We start from the raw sequence: 16,730 nt of genomic DNA, 5'->3' as shown, positions 1-16,730 counted from the left end.
GGTACAGGTGCCTCCGAACCCACCAACGGGTCAGCCCGGGGTGAGGGCCCTAGCATCCCACACGGGCTCTCTGCCAAGTAGGGGCAGAGAATTAGAGCACCAGGTTTCGACAGACATCCCCGTGCCCTGGACATCCATCTAAGTGCCAGGGACACAAGATAAGCATTGTCGGTCCCACGCGATTAGTGTTCTCTGGTGATTCGCATCTGCAGACATCGTTCTGAGTCCTGAGAGCACTCGAGGGCTTGACGGGAGGCACCACTGAATCACGGCTCTGAAGGTTCTGGAATGGAAACTGGCGGCTTTAAAACTTGCCTTGGTCCCTGGTAACCTATGCATCTGAGGGAAAGAGCTCAGGAAAGAGCCTCTCGCCCAACGCTCTCTGACCGTCCCCACTGGGGGAGGGTTCACACGGCACCGCAGAGAACGAGCGCAGAGAAGCCACACACACCCCCCCCCCCCCGCCTCGGCAGGGTGAGCGGAGCCCCTGCAGGTGAAGCCCTCCCGCCCCCCCCCCACCAGAGCCCTGACAGAGAGAAGAGGCTGGTGGCCAGAGCAGCAAGGACACGCCAGTGCCCATCCTGCCCTGGTGACAGCGTGGGTCACTAGTGGGCAGGAGCGGCACGAGGTCTGGCCGTTTTGGCTTCCTTCCCGTCACGCACAGGCACACACACGTGTATGCAGGTGGCCTACGTGCATGTGAATACACACGCCTGCGTTCAGCGCACACGTGTGCCAGCGAGGCACACACAGGGCACACCGTGCACACGCGCCCGCACGCACAGCTCCCGGGAGGCAGGAGGGAGCAGCGGCAGGCGAGGGCGGCGGGCCTGCCGCCCTCAAACAGCCACCGTCACACGAGCGCGTCCCGGTGCCGACCCCCCCGGTTCTCGGGACCAGGGTGGCCGGCCCGACACGGAGAGCAGCCCCGGGCGGGGCCGAGAAGGGCAGCCTCCGCCCGCGAGCGCCTCGGGGTCTTGTCCTCTCTCTGGAGAGGTGCCCCCTGCCTCCAGCAGGAACTGCCCCAAACGGTCCGCCAGCCCGTTTGTGCTAACCTCCCGGAGACCCTTCTGGTGAGCTCTCTGTCTCTCCCAAAGGTTTTCCCACTAGATCCCTGCGCTCCCAGGAGGAAAGGCGTCTATTAGTAAGCGTGGGGGAGACACCGCCTCTGAGGGCCCCAGAGTGCTGAGGCTGCCGCAGCGGGGGCCCTGGGGGGCTGGTGGCGGGTCGTGGGGAGGTGCCGTTACGAGGGTTAGGTCAGCCGCCACGGCGCCTTCCCCCTCTTTGTTTCAGATTGTGCACCGTTCCTCCAGAACAACACCACCATAAAGACGCTTTCTTTCATCTCCGCCCAGGACGGCTCCCGTGAACTCCCTACCGGCCTGGCCACCAGGGCAGGCGCTAACGGAGCGGCACGCCGGGCAAGCCCGTGGCGGTTCTGAGCCCACACGGGCCCCTCGGCCGGTGTTCTGGAAGGAAGCCAGGTGCGTCTCCGGCCGGGGTGTGCAATGCATGCGGCCTGGGCCCGGGACGGCTCCCCGGGGGTGCCGCCTGCAGCAAGGCCCCGGCTGGGGCCCGGACATGCTCTCGGTCTGGTCTCCTGAGGACACCCCGGGACAAGCAGGGCAGGCGGAGCGGGACCCCCCAGCCTGGCGCTTCCTCCTCGCGCCCACACAGGCCACAGACAGACAGGGAGCCCGCCCGCCAGCTCTGGCCCAGAGGTGGACGGTCCCAGAACCCCCGCAGGCCGTGCTGACCCAGAGAGCAGCGGGAGAGCAGTGCTGCATGCAGCAGGACGCACATTAGTGAGCACAGAGCCACCCACAAAGCAGAAAATCAGGCTCTCCAACAGGGGACAGGCGAGGGCGAAAGGCACCAGCGCTCTTGTCTTTTTTCTTCTCTTTCCATCATCGTGGCGATAACTGTTGGGACATCAGTGTACCAGTTGGAAAGGCCGCTAATGTTTGTAAGGCAAACTTCCTGGCAGAAAATCCCCCACACGTGAAACCCAGAACGGTCATAACTGTGACGTTACGTAGTTGGTTTCAGGTTCGTGTCGCGGGCCCCTTATCAAAACAGACCGGATTCTCCTTTTTTGCAACAGTAAGTAAATAAACCTAACAATTTAGATGCGTAAATTGGCTGCTTTAAACTCTGACTCTTCAAAAGCCACACAGACAAGCTGAGCAGAGACGCTAAGGCGCCTGCACGAGCGCCCGACCCAGCGGCTGCAACTCCTGGAGTCCACAGACACAAGAGTGCCCAGAGCCAAGGAGGCCGCCGGCACGCCCAGCCCCGTCTACACCGGCTCCCAATTCAGATCGGGAGCCCTCACGCCCACCAGCGTGACACACACTGTGTGTCACACACAGCGTGTCCACACAGAGGACACACCCTCTCAGAGCTGCTAAAGGTCTGTGAAAGCCCCGTTCCCCAGGAGGCTCTCTCGGGGCGCATCACGGGGGCGGGGGCCGGGGCAACCCTTCCAGCTGTCTCAGGTCGCCAGGCTGCCCTCTCCTCAACTACTTGCTCCCACCACTCACTGCCACAACACGGGCGGAAATGCCAGCTGGCTGCCGGGGGGGTCCGCGTGCCCCACGACCCGGGCTGAGTGGGGTGCGGAGGCGCGGCTGGGGTTGGGTTCAACGAGCTCACTGGAGAGCAGACGCGAGCCAGCCCGTTGTCTGGTGCTCCGTGTGGGCACCGTGACCGTGCAGGCTGGGTGGTTCCTGGAGGGCCTCCGGGGGGAGGGGGGCTGGCAAGGGCGTGATGGGGTGATGCCCCCTCAGGCCGAGTGGGAGCGCCCTCCCCAGGACGCGGGGGCCCCGAGGGAAGGAGGGCGGTCTGGGGACGGGGCTCCGGCCACCAGGCAGCCTGGCTGCACCACTCTTGCTGGCTGTGGTCTTCGGTGGTTTCGTGACGCGGGGGGTGTGCCCTGCGTGGTTCCTTCTGGCCCCTTCCCAGGCCGGCGCTGTCAGTGCTGGGGGCGCCACCCGCCCCCCAGACGGGTCCTCACAGGACCCGAGTCCCCAGGGGCCCACCTGGCACCCGGGCGCATGTGCACGTGTCAGTAACTGGCAACTGGTTTTCAAGACGGCCGCCAGCCTCCAAAATCGCATCCGCCACCATCGCTGTCAGGGATGAAGCACGGCAGGTGGGCGTGGGCCGGGCCTCGCCGGGACGGGAGCGCCTGGCACTGCTGATGCTCTTTGTCACTGCGGCCAGCTGAGCGTCCCAGCTGCCAGTTGCCACGGCGCAAGGCACAAAACGTACCCTCTGAGCGATCCTGCCAGCGGGGCCGAGCCAGAGGCTGCGTCAATAAGCAGCTTCGTGACGCACGGCCCACCGGACGGCACGTGACAATCGTGTGGAATCTGTGCGTGTTTCAATTACATCCAGCAGCACCAAGTCCGGTCCCCTTGGTTCTGCTCTGCAAGCGTGTTGGCATGAATTTGCATCTGAAACAGGAAGCTGCTGACTCCCGGGGGACGGGCTCCCTCGCTCTGCGGCTCTTCCCGAGGCTGCTGCCGGGCAGGACTTGGCCGCCCGTCTCCGTCCCGCTCCACGAGTGACCTGGTTCCCCTTCCCGCACTCGGGGGCCTGGCTGGCCCCGCCCCCTTTGCCCGCAGCAGGGTCGGTGGCGGCCCGCGCCTCCTGCAGGCTGCCATCTGCTCACCGGCCCCTCGCTGATTTGGAGACAGGTTTGCCAGTGAGCACGGGGGTGGCACCCGGGAGGCGGAGAACCCCGGACGCCAAGTCCGGGGAGGCTGACCTCACCGCCCTCGGTGGGGCTCGGCAACAAAACCCAAACCCAGTCCGGTGGTGGCCTCTCACCCGGCAGTGCTCAGCAGAAGGGACCCGCTCACACACAACGTGACCACACGCTTCCGGAAGTCGCCGTCAGGCAGGAGGCACGGTCCCGCCTCGACGCCTCCTCAGGCCTCCTCACACGCAGCTGCGGCACGGTCCACGACATTCGGGGTCCCCTGCCACGCCGACCCCGGGCCCGCCGAAGGCTACGCGTGGGGTGGGCACAGGCCACCTCGAGGACGGAGGGTGGAGGCCAGCACGGCCTTCTCTTCCCATCCCTGGCACCCCGTCTTCAGGCACTGAAAGTGGGTGTCCATGACTGGCGGCCGCAGGAGGGGGTCGCCGCTGAGGGCAGTCCGCCTGTCTACCCGGGTGGAGGGGAGGACGGACAGTGCCGGGCACAGGCCCAGGTCGGGGGTGGGCAGCGTGGGTCCGGGCCAAGCCCCAGCGGACTTCTCCCCGACCTGTGCTCTTTCCTGGGCCACGCGGCGCTTCAGAAGGAAAGGTCAGGCACCCCACTCGCCTCCTCGGCAGATCGCAGGGTCAGAGGCCCCGCTCTGAGGCCCTGGGGGGGGATGGACGGAGGACACTCTGCCCTCGTCCCGGCCCCCTCCTCCTGGCTGCCCACATCCCAGTGCCCACCCAGGGCTGTACCACCCCCCCTCCTCCCGTCCTCACCGCCAGCGGCACTGATGCCCCAGACCATGCTGAAGAACCCCACAGGACTCCACGGCTCCCAGCCAGGCCTTGCCCACAGGAGGCCCCGTCCCAAGACATGCCCCGCTGGCCTCCGGCTGACACCAAGGTCACAGACACAGGTGCGTCTGAAACAGGGCCCTCCCGCAAGGGCAGGGGCTTCCAAGAACAGGGTCACGGGAAGCACGGACACCCTGGACGCCGCCGTTCTCAGGCTGCTCCTGGGCCTCCCAAGAGGATGGGGCGGACGAAACACAGCACTCGTGTCCCGGGCTGGCAGACCCACCCCCACGGCTCTCCCGGCACCCAGGACCGTCGCCACGAGGGCCCCGGGCCACACGACCACCCTGGCGTGCACCACAGGCACGCAGGAAACATCGGCTGGACAGACGTGGAAGCAACTCCAGCTCTGGGGCAGCTGACCGCAAAGCCGTAACCAAAATCAGAGTATCAAACCCGCCACGGGCGTCTGTGAAACAAGAACCACCGTCCAGGCCGTGGGAAAGAAACCGGCGGCTCTGCTCTCCCCGGGGCCACGGAGCCGCCCTGGGCCTCATGGTCTATCTACTCCCTGCCGGCTATGAGGACTCAATAGACAGAAGGAGGAGAATGTGATGCAGGAAAGGCCAACAACCCGCAGGACCCCACAGCCTCTAAGAACACAGAGGGCAGCCTCCCACGTGTGTTCCGGAAACATCGAGGCTGCGACAGGGCCGCCCCGGGCACGGTCCAGCCCAGAGGGGACGCGAGCCATGACGTCCACGTCACGTGAAAGGCGGGCATCTTGCGTGCACACCTGCGGGGCCCATCACCCCAGCTGGTGCGGGGCTCGACCTGAGGCGCTTCTCAGGCTGTGGTTCCCCAACCGCAGCCCCAACACAGGGGCCTGGAGGTGCTGGCCGGTCCCTGTCGCATCCTCGTTATGCAGTTAATTTGGAAGAAAAAAGCAAAGTGAAGTGAGTCGGGGGCCAGGCAGCCTGTCCCTCAGAGTGACCTGGGGCTTGCTGGCACCCGCCTGTGGCCCTGGATCCACACCTGCAGAGGCCGGACTCAGGGCCCCGGCCTGGGACTCCTGAAGCCTCTCCACACCTGTCCTCTCGAGGAGCCGACCACCGCTCACCCAGCCGCACTCAGACTCTCAGGAAGCGTGCAGAAATGTTCTTTGGTTCCCACAAAATTTCTATCAATTGTTTTTACTGTTAAAAGCTCCTTTAAAAAGCCATGCCACATGCCATTGGCAGATTCTGATTTTCCAGAAGACGTGCTTACGTGGTATTTCACAATTCAATAACCTACGGCACCTTGACTAACGCTGTTGAAATTAATCACCGACAAAAAAAATTTGTTCTTTTTCAGTTCAATTTACTTTCAGGTACACCTTTGCCAAGAAGTACATTTACTCTGTTAGTGTTCAGCTCGTCAAGTGGTGGGGAGATATGCCAATCCAGCATTACACGCTGTCAGGGTTGAAGAGTGTCCCCCAAATTCATGTCTACCCAGACCTCAGAAGGTGACCTTGTTGCAAAGTATGGTCTTTGTAGATGTAACTAGTTAAGGATCCCGAGACAAATCAGGCTGGATTCAGGATAGGCCCCAAGGTCAACGACTGGAGTCCACAAGAGGGAACAATGAGGACAGGGGGTGGAGGACAGGCCGCGTGTTCACGATGAGGGACGACCAGGCCACCTTGACTTTGGAGTGCCAGGTTCCAGACTGTGAGGGAACACGCATGTGTGGTCCTTGTCACAGCAGCCCAGGACCCTGCCACGTGGCGGCACAGGGCCCGGCACAGGAAGGCTGCACCGTGCGCTCGCCGTGTCCTACGTGTTCAGTCAGGAACAGGCACGAGATCGGTCAGAACTTTCTCGGTAAGCAGCACGTGTGTGAGGCCGGCAGGGAGGGGCCTTGGCGGCTTGGCGGTGACGCGGGGGCATGAGGGCAGAGCACTGGGGAGGGGATGCCTGGCCTGTGGGGGTGGTCCGGGACATCACCCGCCATACCGGGCACCAGGTTCCTCCCGGGCGTCAGTCCACAATTCTCAGGAACCACTGGATCTTTCTTTGGGAAGAGCGGGGCACCCATACCTGCTTCCTCGGTTTACTCCGCGACGCCTCGACTTCTCGGGCTCCAGGGAAGTTTCACAAGTGGTTGATGCCTGTATTGATGCTGCTGCCCAGGTTTCGAGAACGGTCTTGGGCTCCACAGCTAACATCTTCATTGACCCAACGGTCCTTAGAAACTCTAAACTGAAAGTCATATTCCATGCATTTGGGATCACGATCATCTCCCGAAAGTCTGCTGTATTTACACAGCAACCCCTATGCAAAAATGTAATTAGAAGTTTTGGCGAACCAACGGCCGTTTATCCTGAGGCTTTAAAGAGCCACGTGGACGTGAAAAGCCTCCAAACATTGAAGGACGGATCGTAGGCGCACTTGTTTAATGAGCAAGTGATTCCACTGAAGCCCACGGACTTCCCTCCCACTCTTGGCGGAGGTGCCACAGAGCCGAATCTGACGCGTCCCGGAACGGCACTCAGCGGGCAGCGTCCTGGGACGTCGCTGGGCGAGGCTCGCTGCTCCCGGGAACCGAGCTCGGCGGCCCGTGGGCCTTCCCAGGCCGGGGGTGGAGAAGAGCCGTCTGCCCGGTGGCGCTCGGGTGCATTCAGGTGCGCTGTCCTGTCCCGACACTCACGCGGACTGAACAGAAGCCCTGGGACGTGCCCCTGGCTCGTGAGCGAAAGACCCACGTCCCCAACTAACAGGCTCCCGGGGAGGCCGCGTCTCCTGCTGGCGGCCAGAGCCTCCGACAGGAGCAGCTGAAGACCTCTCTGCTCCATCAAGCCCAGCACCTCCAACCGGCACCGATGGGAAGAGCCGCTGGTCGAAACAGCTGCCCAGCTGCCTCACTTCCGTCGGGAGAGGCTTCTCTGACCTTCCGAGGCCCTCACACACCCTCCTCGCCCCCGATGGGAGACCCTGGTCTCCCCACGATGCGCCCTGGGCGTCCCCGCTCTCAGTCTACCGTGGCTCGGCCCTCGAGTCCCCAGGACCTCCAGCCGCCTACGGCCCCCCACGCCTCTCCAGCACTGCCACCGTGCGGCTTCCCGGCAGGGCAGGGGGCAGGGATTTGGACACACAGAAACGCTCACGCTGGGACACAAGGACACAGTGGTGGTTTCATCGGTCGACCACCTGATGGGGGGAGGGAGGGGCCGCACAAATACACATTTATTACTTTTCCCAGTACTTCATGCCACGCTTTGCGCCTGACGTCATACAGGTGCACAGAGGTGGGGAGGAGCACACGATGGCAAGGGGACGGAGCCTCTCACCCTCCCAGCTCCAGAAGTGCGGGCAGCCCGAGCTCCTCTGGGCTGGCGCTGGGCTGCCCGCCAATTGCCCCGGGAGGACGGGACCCTGAGCTGCTGGGGCCAGGGGCAGCGAAGCTGACAGAAGACGAGGCTGGGGGCCCAGGGCAGGACCCTGTGGGGTCAAGGAGGGGCGGACATATGTGTGCTGCTCTCCTTCTGAAAACCAGCTATTGTGGGAATCGTTTCCTAAAAATAGCGTTTCAAATAAGTCCTTATCTGTGTCAGGTAATTGTGATGGGAAAGCAATCGGAACAAAGACCTCCTGTCTTTTCCTGCAGGAAGGGGAATAGAAAGCTGGAGACACTTATTAAAAACTCAGCCCATCAGATAGCGGTGCTTAGGAATCCTGGAACATTGCGGGCTATCAGCAACTTAGAGATCCTTGAGGCTCCTTAGTGATCTCGAGAAAAACGTGTCTGCTCTTGGGAAAACTTCCCGCCAATTCGCAAGACAGTCCCTCCTGTCTGCCGCGACCCCTGTGTGCAGGAGCCCCTTGTTTTAGGAAACAGGACAAGTCAGGAAGCGGGGGGCGCGTTATGAGATAAAGACAGCACCCAGCATATCTGCTAGCCCGCAGAGTGGCCCCAGCCCTCAGCCGTCTCCCCGGAGGGCACAGCAGCCCGCGTTCCCGCTGTAGGGGAGGAAGCGTCATTCTCAGATGGGCCGGCCCTAACTGCGCCACCGACCGCACTCTTCGGGCAGTGGCCGGCTTCTCGGCCCAGCACCCGCCAGGGGCTCAGCCGTGCTGTGCGCCACACAGCCACGGGGCAGGTCCGGACGCACACCTGCAGCGACCTTGACCCGAGCCGGAGCACTGCCCCTCCTCGTGGTGTCTGTTCTCAGGGAAGAGAAGGCCCCGTTCAACACCTCCCGGACCTTTCCGCACGTACAAGCTGCTGGGCAGCTCCCGCCTGGCCAGCTTCGGTCTTTCGAAGGACCTTTACTTCTCTGCAGGTGGCTCGGCTCAGGGAGGAGAGCGAAGGATGAGCTAGGGGCCGCTCTGTGCACGGCAGGCTCACCGTCCTGAGCACCGTGAGAAGCGACCCCTGCGTAGAGGGTCAGGATCTCATCGAAATGTGGCTTTTCAAGCCCCCAGTGGCCTGAAATCAATGGGGGCGGTGGCCTTTGGCGAGGGCACCGGGGGCCCAACAGCATCAGACACGGGACCAGCTTTGAACGAGACAGATGTGCTCCCGGGCTCGCTGCAGGGCCTGAGAGCGGACCAATGAGCGCTCCGGCCCCGAAGTGAGGAGAGAAAAACCAGCAGAAGCAAGCGAAGACACCGGGGGCCGACAACCCCGCTGCTGACACACACTCTCCCAGCTGTCGGTGAGCGTCCAGGCACGACCAGCACGTAGCCGAACATTCACACACGTGCACCTGTGAGCACGCCCGCTGAGGAGCCGTCAGACGAGCCGCATCATCAGACAGGAGAACGTCGACACCACGCTGCTCATCTCCGTCAACCAAGGGGAGCTACGGAGTGACGAGAGCGCGTCCGTCTGTCTTTCGGGGCCGACCTCTACGGAGGACGGACGAGGACCGTGTGGCAGCGTCTGTGATGGTGACGCCGACAGGACGGTGACTGCTTGACGGCCGCCACGTCTCTACCCGGTGTGAGCCGGGTGCCGGGCGAGCCCTCGGAGGGCTTCCTGGTGTGGGCCGCCCGGCCTCCCCGTGCAGGCTCGGCACAGGCAGCGGGGTCACGGCTGTGCCGGCGGAGGAGAGGCTCCACGGTCACACGACGGGGACCCACAGCGCCGAGACTTCTCACGTGTGCCTGTCCCTAGGGGGCGTCCGGCCAGGGCCCTGCGGGTGCGCCCGGGACACGCAAGCCTCCAAGCTCCGGAGAAGCGAGTGACAGCCACGAATGTTTCGGCGAAAGACGACACTGGCCTCCAGCAGCGCCTGCCCGTTGGGCGCCGCAGAAGCAGCCCCCTCCAGCCACACCTCCCCGCCGGCTTCCTGGGCGTCTCACAGCCAAAAACAGCCCTCACGGCGGGGCGTCACGTCCCGCCGGTTGGCGATGGGTCACCTGATTAGCTTCAGAAGTCCGAGGGACTCCAATAATGGCCCCCTTTTGACAGTGACACATGGTTATTAGGAATTTCTGCCATAAACATGGCCGGTGAGAACGGCAAGGTCACACCTGCCCGCGAAGCGCAAACACAGCCTCTGCGGCTTTCCCGAAACCCGTCGACCGCGGCGGAGGCTCCCGCCACGGCGGGGAGCGGCGCCTACCTCCACCACGGACTTGGAATCCAGCCGGAAGTTGAAATCTCCAAACACAAAGTAGGACACTTTCTCGAATCGCTGGTCGATGATTCTGGGAGGAGAGAAGGAGACCACGTTACTGCCACGCCGGGCGATCAGCATCTGCACCAGGCTCCCCTTCCACGCCCCCTCCCCGCACCCCCAGACAGACAGCGCGGCTCTCTCAGCACGGACGCGCCCTCAGCACGGGCCAGGGCCCTGGGGAAACCGCAGCCAGTGGGTGGTGCAGGCGGTGCGGGGGAAGGACCGAGGCCAGGAAACGGGGCTCTAGCTGGGAGCACAGGACTCGGGACGCAGGGGGAGGGAGTCTGCACGCTCCTCCCAGGTGGGGTGGGACGCGAGTGAGCTCTGGAAGCGTCTGTGACACTCTGTTTCCACGTTTCAAAGGCACAAAACCGCGTCTGTTTTTCAAAGCGAGACGCTGCCTCCCTGACGTCTTGCCCACACGTTCTAAGTCAACCGCAGCCCCTTGGTATCTTCCCACTGAAACGCACACACGGCGGCCACTGCGCGAGCAGCCCCTCACGCACAGTGCGACAACCGCTCAGACCCCAAGTCCTCGTGGTTACCGACCGCTGCTCGCTTCCGACGGCAAAGCAAGGTGCCGGCCGTTTCCGACCGGAAAGCAGAGCGACAGCCATCGCTGACCAGCGGGACGGTGCGTGTGGTCGGCACAGAGGGAGGGACGTCCGGGGAGCCCGCGTCACTGCCGTGGCTCCACTCACGCGTTTGCAGGGACAGAGCTGCGGGGTGCAGGGTGCAGGGTGGAGGGTGTCCCTCCCACGGGCCCATCCCAAGATGGACTAAGATCGAATCTTGTCAGGCAGGCAGAGGCCAGGGCGAGGACTGCACCGGATTAACTCGGAAAGCGCCACCGGTTACCGGGAAAGCTGGCACAGCCGGTAATGCCTCGGGCGTCGCTTACCGACTCAGCCTCTTGTCACTTGACTCGTTAGCTTGAGAAACAGAAGAAAGGGCCAATCACAGAACGACGTGCCGCCTTCTCCGGCTCGGCACGTTCTCCCAGGTCACAAGAAGGGTCCCTGCAGGCTGCGGCTGGCAGCGAAGGGCTCACGGGACGCGCAGGCTCCTGGCGTCCAGGCTCTGCAGAGGCCCGCGACCCCGTGCCGCAAAGGTGCAGGCGGCGTGCGGCGAATTCACCGGCACTCCGTCAGCCCGTCCCGTCTGCGGAACAAACGACGCTTCCGCTTCAACTGCGCCCTCCGCCCCTCCCCACCACAGAGACCACCTGCCTTGTCAGGTACTTGTCAGAACTTGTGTTTCTGTGTCTACTTATTTCTGGCCTGTTTCTCTTTTCAATCCTTCCTTTTTTTTCTTTTTTTTAATTCCGGAAGGCTCCCCGTAAGCTGGTGGTGATCCACGTTTTCGGTCCGTGGATGCTTTCCGCGCAGTTCCCGGTGGTTTCTGCCCGGTGCGCGCCGTAAGCTTCAGCGGGGGTGCGTGTGCCAGCCGCTGGCCGTGCGTCCTCTCCAGAAGCCCGAGCCCCTGCCAGGCTCTGCCACCATCGTTAAGGCAGAGTTTGGTGCTTAGACTTTAATCCGTCTGGAATCACAGTGTGAAGCAGGGATCTCCGTTCATCGATCCTCCCGGCGGCCGGTCGACCGCACCATTTATTAAACACGCGACGCTCTTCCCATTCAGTCTGTGCGGCACACGATTGCCCCAATCACACGGGCCTTTCTGAGATCTCCATCTACCCTGCACACTTGGAATTGAGGCCGCTTTCCACAGCGACGGCCTTCTTGCTGACAGTGCCTTTAAAAGTCACCTCCACCATCTCCCCATTTCTCTTGCAGTCATGAACTGCTGTCATCGAGCTATGTTCCACAGAACATCCTGTTTTCCTTTTTAATTGGAGGAACTTTTAACTCACACGTGAGTTTGAAGACGAAAGACACGTTCATACATCATCGATACTGCAGACGACCAGTAGTTTCCTTTCCTTGTACAAATTAAACTTTTTAATTGAGGAATAAGACGGTCAGGGTCCTAGCGGGGGCACCTGCTGACGCATCCGCACGGGCCCAGGACCACTACCACCCCTCCTCCCCTGCCTCTGCCCTGCACGGGACTCAGTCTGGCAGCAGGAAGCCAGCTGCCTCTGCCGTCCTGAAAAGGCTAAAGCTTCTTCTGCTGTTAAACTCCTTTAGAACAAAAAATTCTTCAGAGATCCTGTGTAGGTTCCTAGAAAGGTCTCCAGAATGTCTACAGCATCAGGACGCCTGCAGCATGGGCTTCTTGGCCTCCCCCCATGAAGGTCGGGGTCCGATCCTTCCTGCCTCCCTCCCCTCCCCCCATGGAGGTTGGGGGTCCAATCCTTCCCGTCCCCCTCCCCTCCCCCGTGGAGGTCGGGGTCCAGATCCAGGATGCAGAAGCCCCGACGGGAAAGGAGAGGCCGCGACGGGAAAGGAGAGGCCCTCTTGAGAGGGAGCCTCCTCACCAGAGCTGAGGGCTCTTCATGCGGTGGCGATGCTGCTGCCGGGAGGCCTTCCGGGGCTATTTCGGGCGGAGAGAATACAATCACTGGGGGGTCAGTCACATTATCAGGCGGACAGATTTCTGTTTTCGGAGGTTGCACAGGGATGCATGTTGCTCTGAGGGCACCTGTCCCCAGGGGCTTCCCCGGGAGACGGAGAGTCCCCTCAGCGAAACGGAACTGTGTGTGTGAACCGGGAGGAGGCCGCCCCCCTCTGCCCCCAGCCGACTCTCTCTGCGCCTGGCTCGGCGACGCCACCGGCCTGCCCTGCCTCCCTGAGCAGAGGCAGAGCCACCTGGCCAGGCTGGCTCCGTGGGCATCACTCCGCCAAGGCCCGGAGACGCAAGAGCCTGGTGGGCGCCATCGGGGGGACTCCGTGGGTCAGAAGGAATGCCGCCCACAAGATGGCCGCTGCTGACACGGGGAGCCGGCCTGTCGCCGTGGAGCCCGGGACGTGGCAACGAGAAGGCTGGCCAGTGCCCGGGGACCCCCGAAGCCCCTCGCGTCGTCCGAGCCATCAGCGGTCACACCGGCACCACCCAGTGCGGCCACGCACGTCCTCCCAGCCAGTACACGTGACCTCGCGCCCCTCAAAGGCTTTTCACTTTTCTGTTTTATTTATTTATGTTTTTAAGAAAAACGGAGCCAAAGCAACACTGCAACTTTCCCTCGCCGAGGGAAGAGGGCGTCCGCTCGCCGGGCAAACCCTTCGAATGTCACAGGGTCCACACGTCTGGTCTTTAAGATCCGCCAGCTTCCGTCCGCTGGGGGCACGGGAACTCGTGTTCCTCGAGGACGCCGCACGTAGAGCACGATTCACCACTCCGCACTCTCTACGCATTCGCCCCTCCTGGGACCGCGAGCACGGAGCCCGGGGAAACGCTTCACACGTGACCCGCAGAGACGGACACAGGAGACGTGTGTGCACACGTGCCACCAGCAGGGGAGGGGGGACACAGCCGTGTCACGTGTACGTGGTGTCCCTGCACGCGGCGACGCCTCGCACGCGTGTGGGCGCGTGTACCCACATCACGCGTGTGCTCTCCGTCTACCCCCGCAGCGGAAGAGACGAATGAGAGGGACCGGAGTTCGCGCGCGCCCGGCAATCCGTAACCGTTTCCCGGGCTGACGCCGTCTCCTCTCGTCTTTGCCTCGAGAAATCCCACCTGCTCTGGTACGACTCGCTGCGGTCGCCCTCTGTGCTGGTGCAAGGCCGGCACTTCGCGTGTCCTCGGGTCCGTGAAAGTTCCGAAGGTGTGTGAAGCCACCGGGGTCAGGGCGCCACTCCAGGTCTCCGGGATGCGCGGAGGCTGTGGCGGGAGCAGGCGGAGGCGACGACGGCACGTGAGGAAGTCGGCTCCGGGCCTGGGGCCACTGGGCGGCCGGGCGTTCGTGAGACGGCAGAGACCCCGGGCTCACGCGCACAGGGCCTCCGGCGGGTGGGGGGGGGGGGAGGGGGTGCTGGACACGGGCCACCCGTCCTCACGGGGCTCGAGGCATCGAGCTGACGTGACGGGAGGGGACAGGGGCTGCAGAAGGTGCGGACAGCTGACGCCCGGGACGGGAATTATGGACGCCGCCCACTGCTGGCTAATAAACGGTACGAGGCGTTGGGAGGTGAATTCCTTCTTTAAAAAACTGACAAACTTCAGATTTAGCATCTGAATGGAGGTTTAAAAGCTCCAGCGTGTCTAGAGTGAGAAACGCGAGGTTCCTCAGGCCTTGTCGCCATGGAGGCGCACAGGGATGCCCGTGGCCCGCGGCCCTGTCCCCCCGCTCCCCCCCACAGGAGCCCCGGCAAGGAGCCAGCGTGGCCCCCGCAGGGGTCCCGTCAGCAGTGCTAGGCTCTTGTAACACCATCATTAAAACCTAAACTCGATCACGTTTCCACGCCCGCCCTGCTCCTTTGATGGAATGGCCCACGCTCATCAATAACCACCACCATCTCCAAAGGTCGCGTGGTGTGCAAGATGGAGGGCTGTCACGGCCGAGGCAATCACCTGAGTGCCAGGCCCGCCGCCCTCACGGCACTCACGTTTAATTTCGATATAGTGCCATTTGGGCCAAGAGAAAAAACTTGTTTTAAAATTAATTACCTTGTCAGACGCTATTATGATTAAAAAGTAGGCCCACATCAATATCATGTGCCTAATTCAGAAAGAGAATTACAAGAAGAGCCATAAAAATCAATTTTTTAGGCCTTGAAAACAGAGTCTCTTTCTGTTTTGACAGGCGATTTCATTATGTGACAAGCCACGCTGACACGTGCCGTATCACAGAGGCCCGCGCGCCGAGGAAGGGGTCGCGGGCTCGGGTCTCGGTGAACGAGCGGTGCCCACCCTCGGAGGATGGGGACAACGTCCCCTGAAGGAAGTCACGGCTCCAACACTCAGAAGCTACAATGTTCCTGGCCGGTGGCCTTGGAGCGGGCGGGTGGGTGGGCGAGCCGTGAGCAGTCCCGCGAGGCACGGACGGCACCCGACACCCCCAGAGCCTGGTGCGGTTCGGGAAGCAGACGGTGACCCGACCGCACCAGGACCGTTCCTTCTCTTTGCTCTCCTGTTTCCGCTGCCGCTGCTGGACAGACAAGACTGCCGACCCCGGGCAGGGCATCTTAGAGCTCTGGAAGTTTCTTCTCACCTTCAACACCTGAGTGGTTTGCTGCAGACACATCTAAGCTGTTTCGAGCAAGCAAACGGATCTGTTTTCACCTTCCTAGAAGCAGGTAGACTAGTTTCCACATCACTTTTCATTCTACACCAGAGTGTGCGGGCCGGCCGGCCCCCAGGCGGACAGTCATCCGGACGTGACGTCGGCCGGCACCAGGGAGCCTGGGTATGATGCACACGAGGCAGAGACAGCTAAACGGACCTCACAAAGGGAAACAGGAAAAATCTGTTCGAGGGCCCATGCCGGGCAGGCTTTCACAGACACCTGGATGTCTCCCTGGTGTTAGGCAATGTCCCAAGAACCCACCTGCCCGAGGGGCCTCAGTGTCGGCCCGCTGACCGGCCAGCCGTGAGCACTCAGTGCACAAGGCAGTCCCCAGGGCCAGGGTGTTGGGGCCTGGAAACCTGAGGGTGTGCTGCCCGAGGGGCCCGAGGTGGGGAGCTCTGCGGCTCGGCACTGGGGGGACAGTGGCTGGCACGGTAGGTACCCCGCGGCCTGCCGGCTGTTGGAAGCGCGTGCCGGGGCCTCGGAGCGTCCCTGGTGGAGGGCAGCTTGCTGTCGGTGCTGGAGGGCCCCAGGCAGCACACGCACCCTCGGCCCCCGCGTGGGTTCGGCTGGAGTGGTCGCGGCACGACTCGAGGGCACCGGGCTGGGGCTCATTCTCAGCTCCCCCGCAGCAATTCTCATTTTCACACCCTTTGAATAGCATCAAGACATTAAATACGCCTTTTCTGCACCAGAACCAGAGTCCTGGAGAGCTGCCGGCGAACTCAGGACGCGACGTGGAAATGCAAACCAGCCGCGTTTCCCGGCCGGCATGAGCACACATGCTGGCCAGGCGGCCCGCTCGGAGGGCAGAGCGGCCGGGCCACAGCTCGCGACAACGTCCTGTTAGCAGAACGCCAACAAGACGAATGCCAACACGACAGTGGACGAGCAGGGGCCGTCAGGGCTCGCATGGGATGAGGCCGGAGGCCGGAGCTGCAGATGGGGACACGCGGAACACGCGGCTTACAGACGCTTACCCGCGGGAGAAGGCAGACTGCACACACGTGCCCCTGCACGCATCACTGCATGACAGCAGCACAGGACGGTGCACACGGGTGTGAACGGGACACATGGACGAGGGACAGCGCCAACAGGAGGGTCGGGAAAGGAGGGTGGGAGCAGGACAGCGAACGCAGGCTCAAGGGTGCCTGCGTTTCGTTTCCAAACAGAAGGACACACAGGACGAACACAGAAACACAGACGTGGCCACGCCGAGTGGAGGGCACACGCTGTCGTCGGGTCTTCCCGGCTTTTCTGGACGCTTGGGCTCGTCCTCAGGAAGACAAGAGAGGCTGTAAACAGACACCACCGCTCGTCTGAGATGTGGGGCGTAGGGAGCTCGGGGTGCCGGGACGGCCACTG

The 16,730-nt window shown here is 62.7% G+C and overlaps 1 protein-coding gene across 5 annotated transcripts in view; it reads right to left on the bottom strand.

Annotated features, from left to right (window-relative positions):
- Positions 1-16,730, bottom strand: part of INPP5A (inositol polyphosphate-5-phosphatase A) — a 172,934-nt gene that overhangs the window by 29,088 nt on the left and 127,116 nt on the right. For all 5 annotated transcript variants that reach the window (XM_019432222.2, XM_019432220.2, XM_053910094.1 and 2 more), the window contains one exon: positions 10,121-10,205. In XM_019432222.2, the coding sequence (XP_019287767.1) occupies positions 10,121-10,205 (85 nt within the window). The remainder of the gene's footprint in view (positions 1-10,120; positions 10,206-16,730) is intronic.

The sequence above is a fragment of the Panthera pardus genome, unplaced genomic scaffold (assembly GCF_024362965.1).
Source record: "Panthera pardus isolate Hobbes unplaced genomic scaffold, ASM2436296v1 HiC_scaffold_22, whole genome shotgun sequence".
Classification (NCBI taxonomy): domain Eukaryota; kingdom Metazoa; phylum Chordata; class Mammalia; order Carnivora; family Felidae; genus Panthera; species Panthera pardus.
Note: the sequence above shows the minus strand (reverse complement) of the source record. Positions and strands in the feature narration are given on the sequence as shown.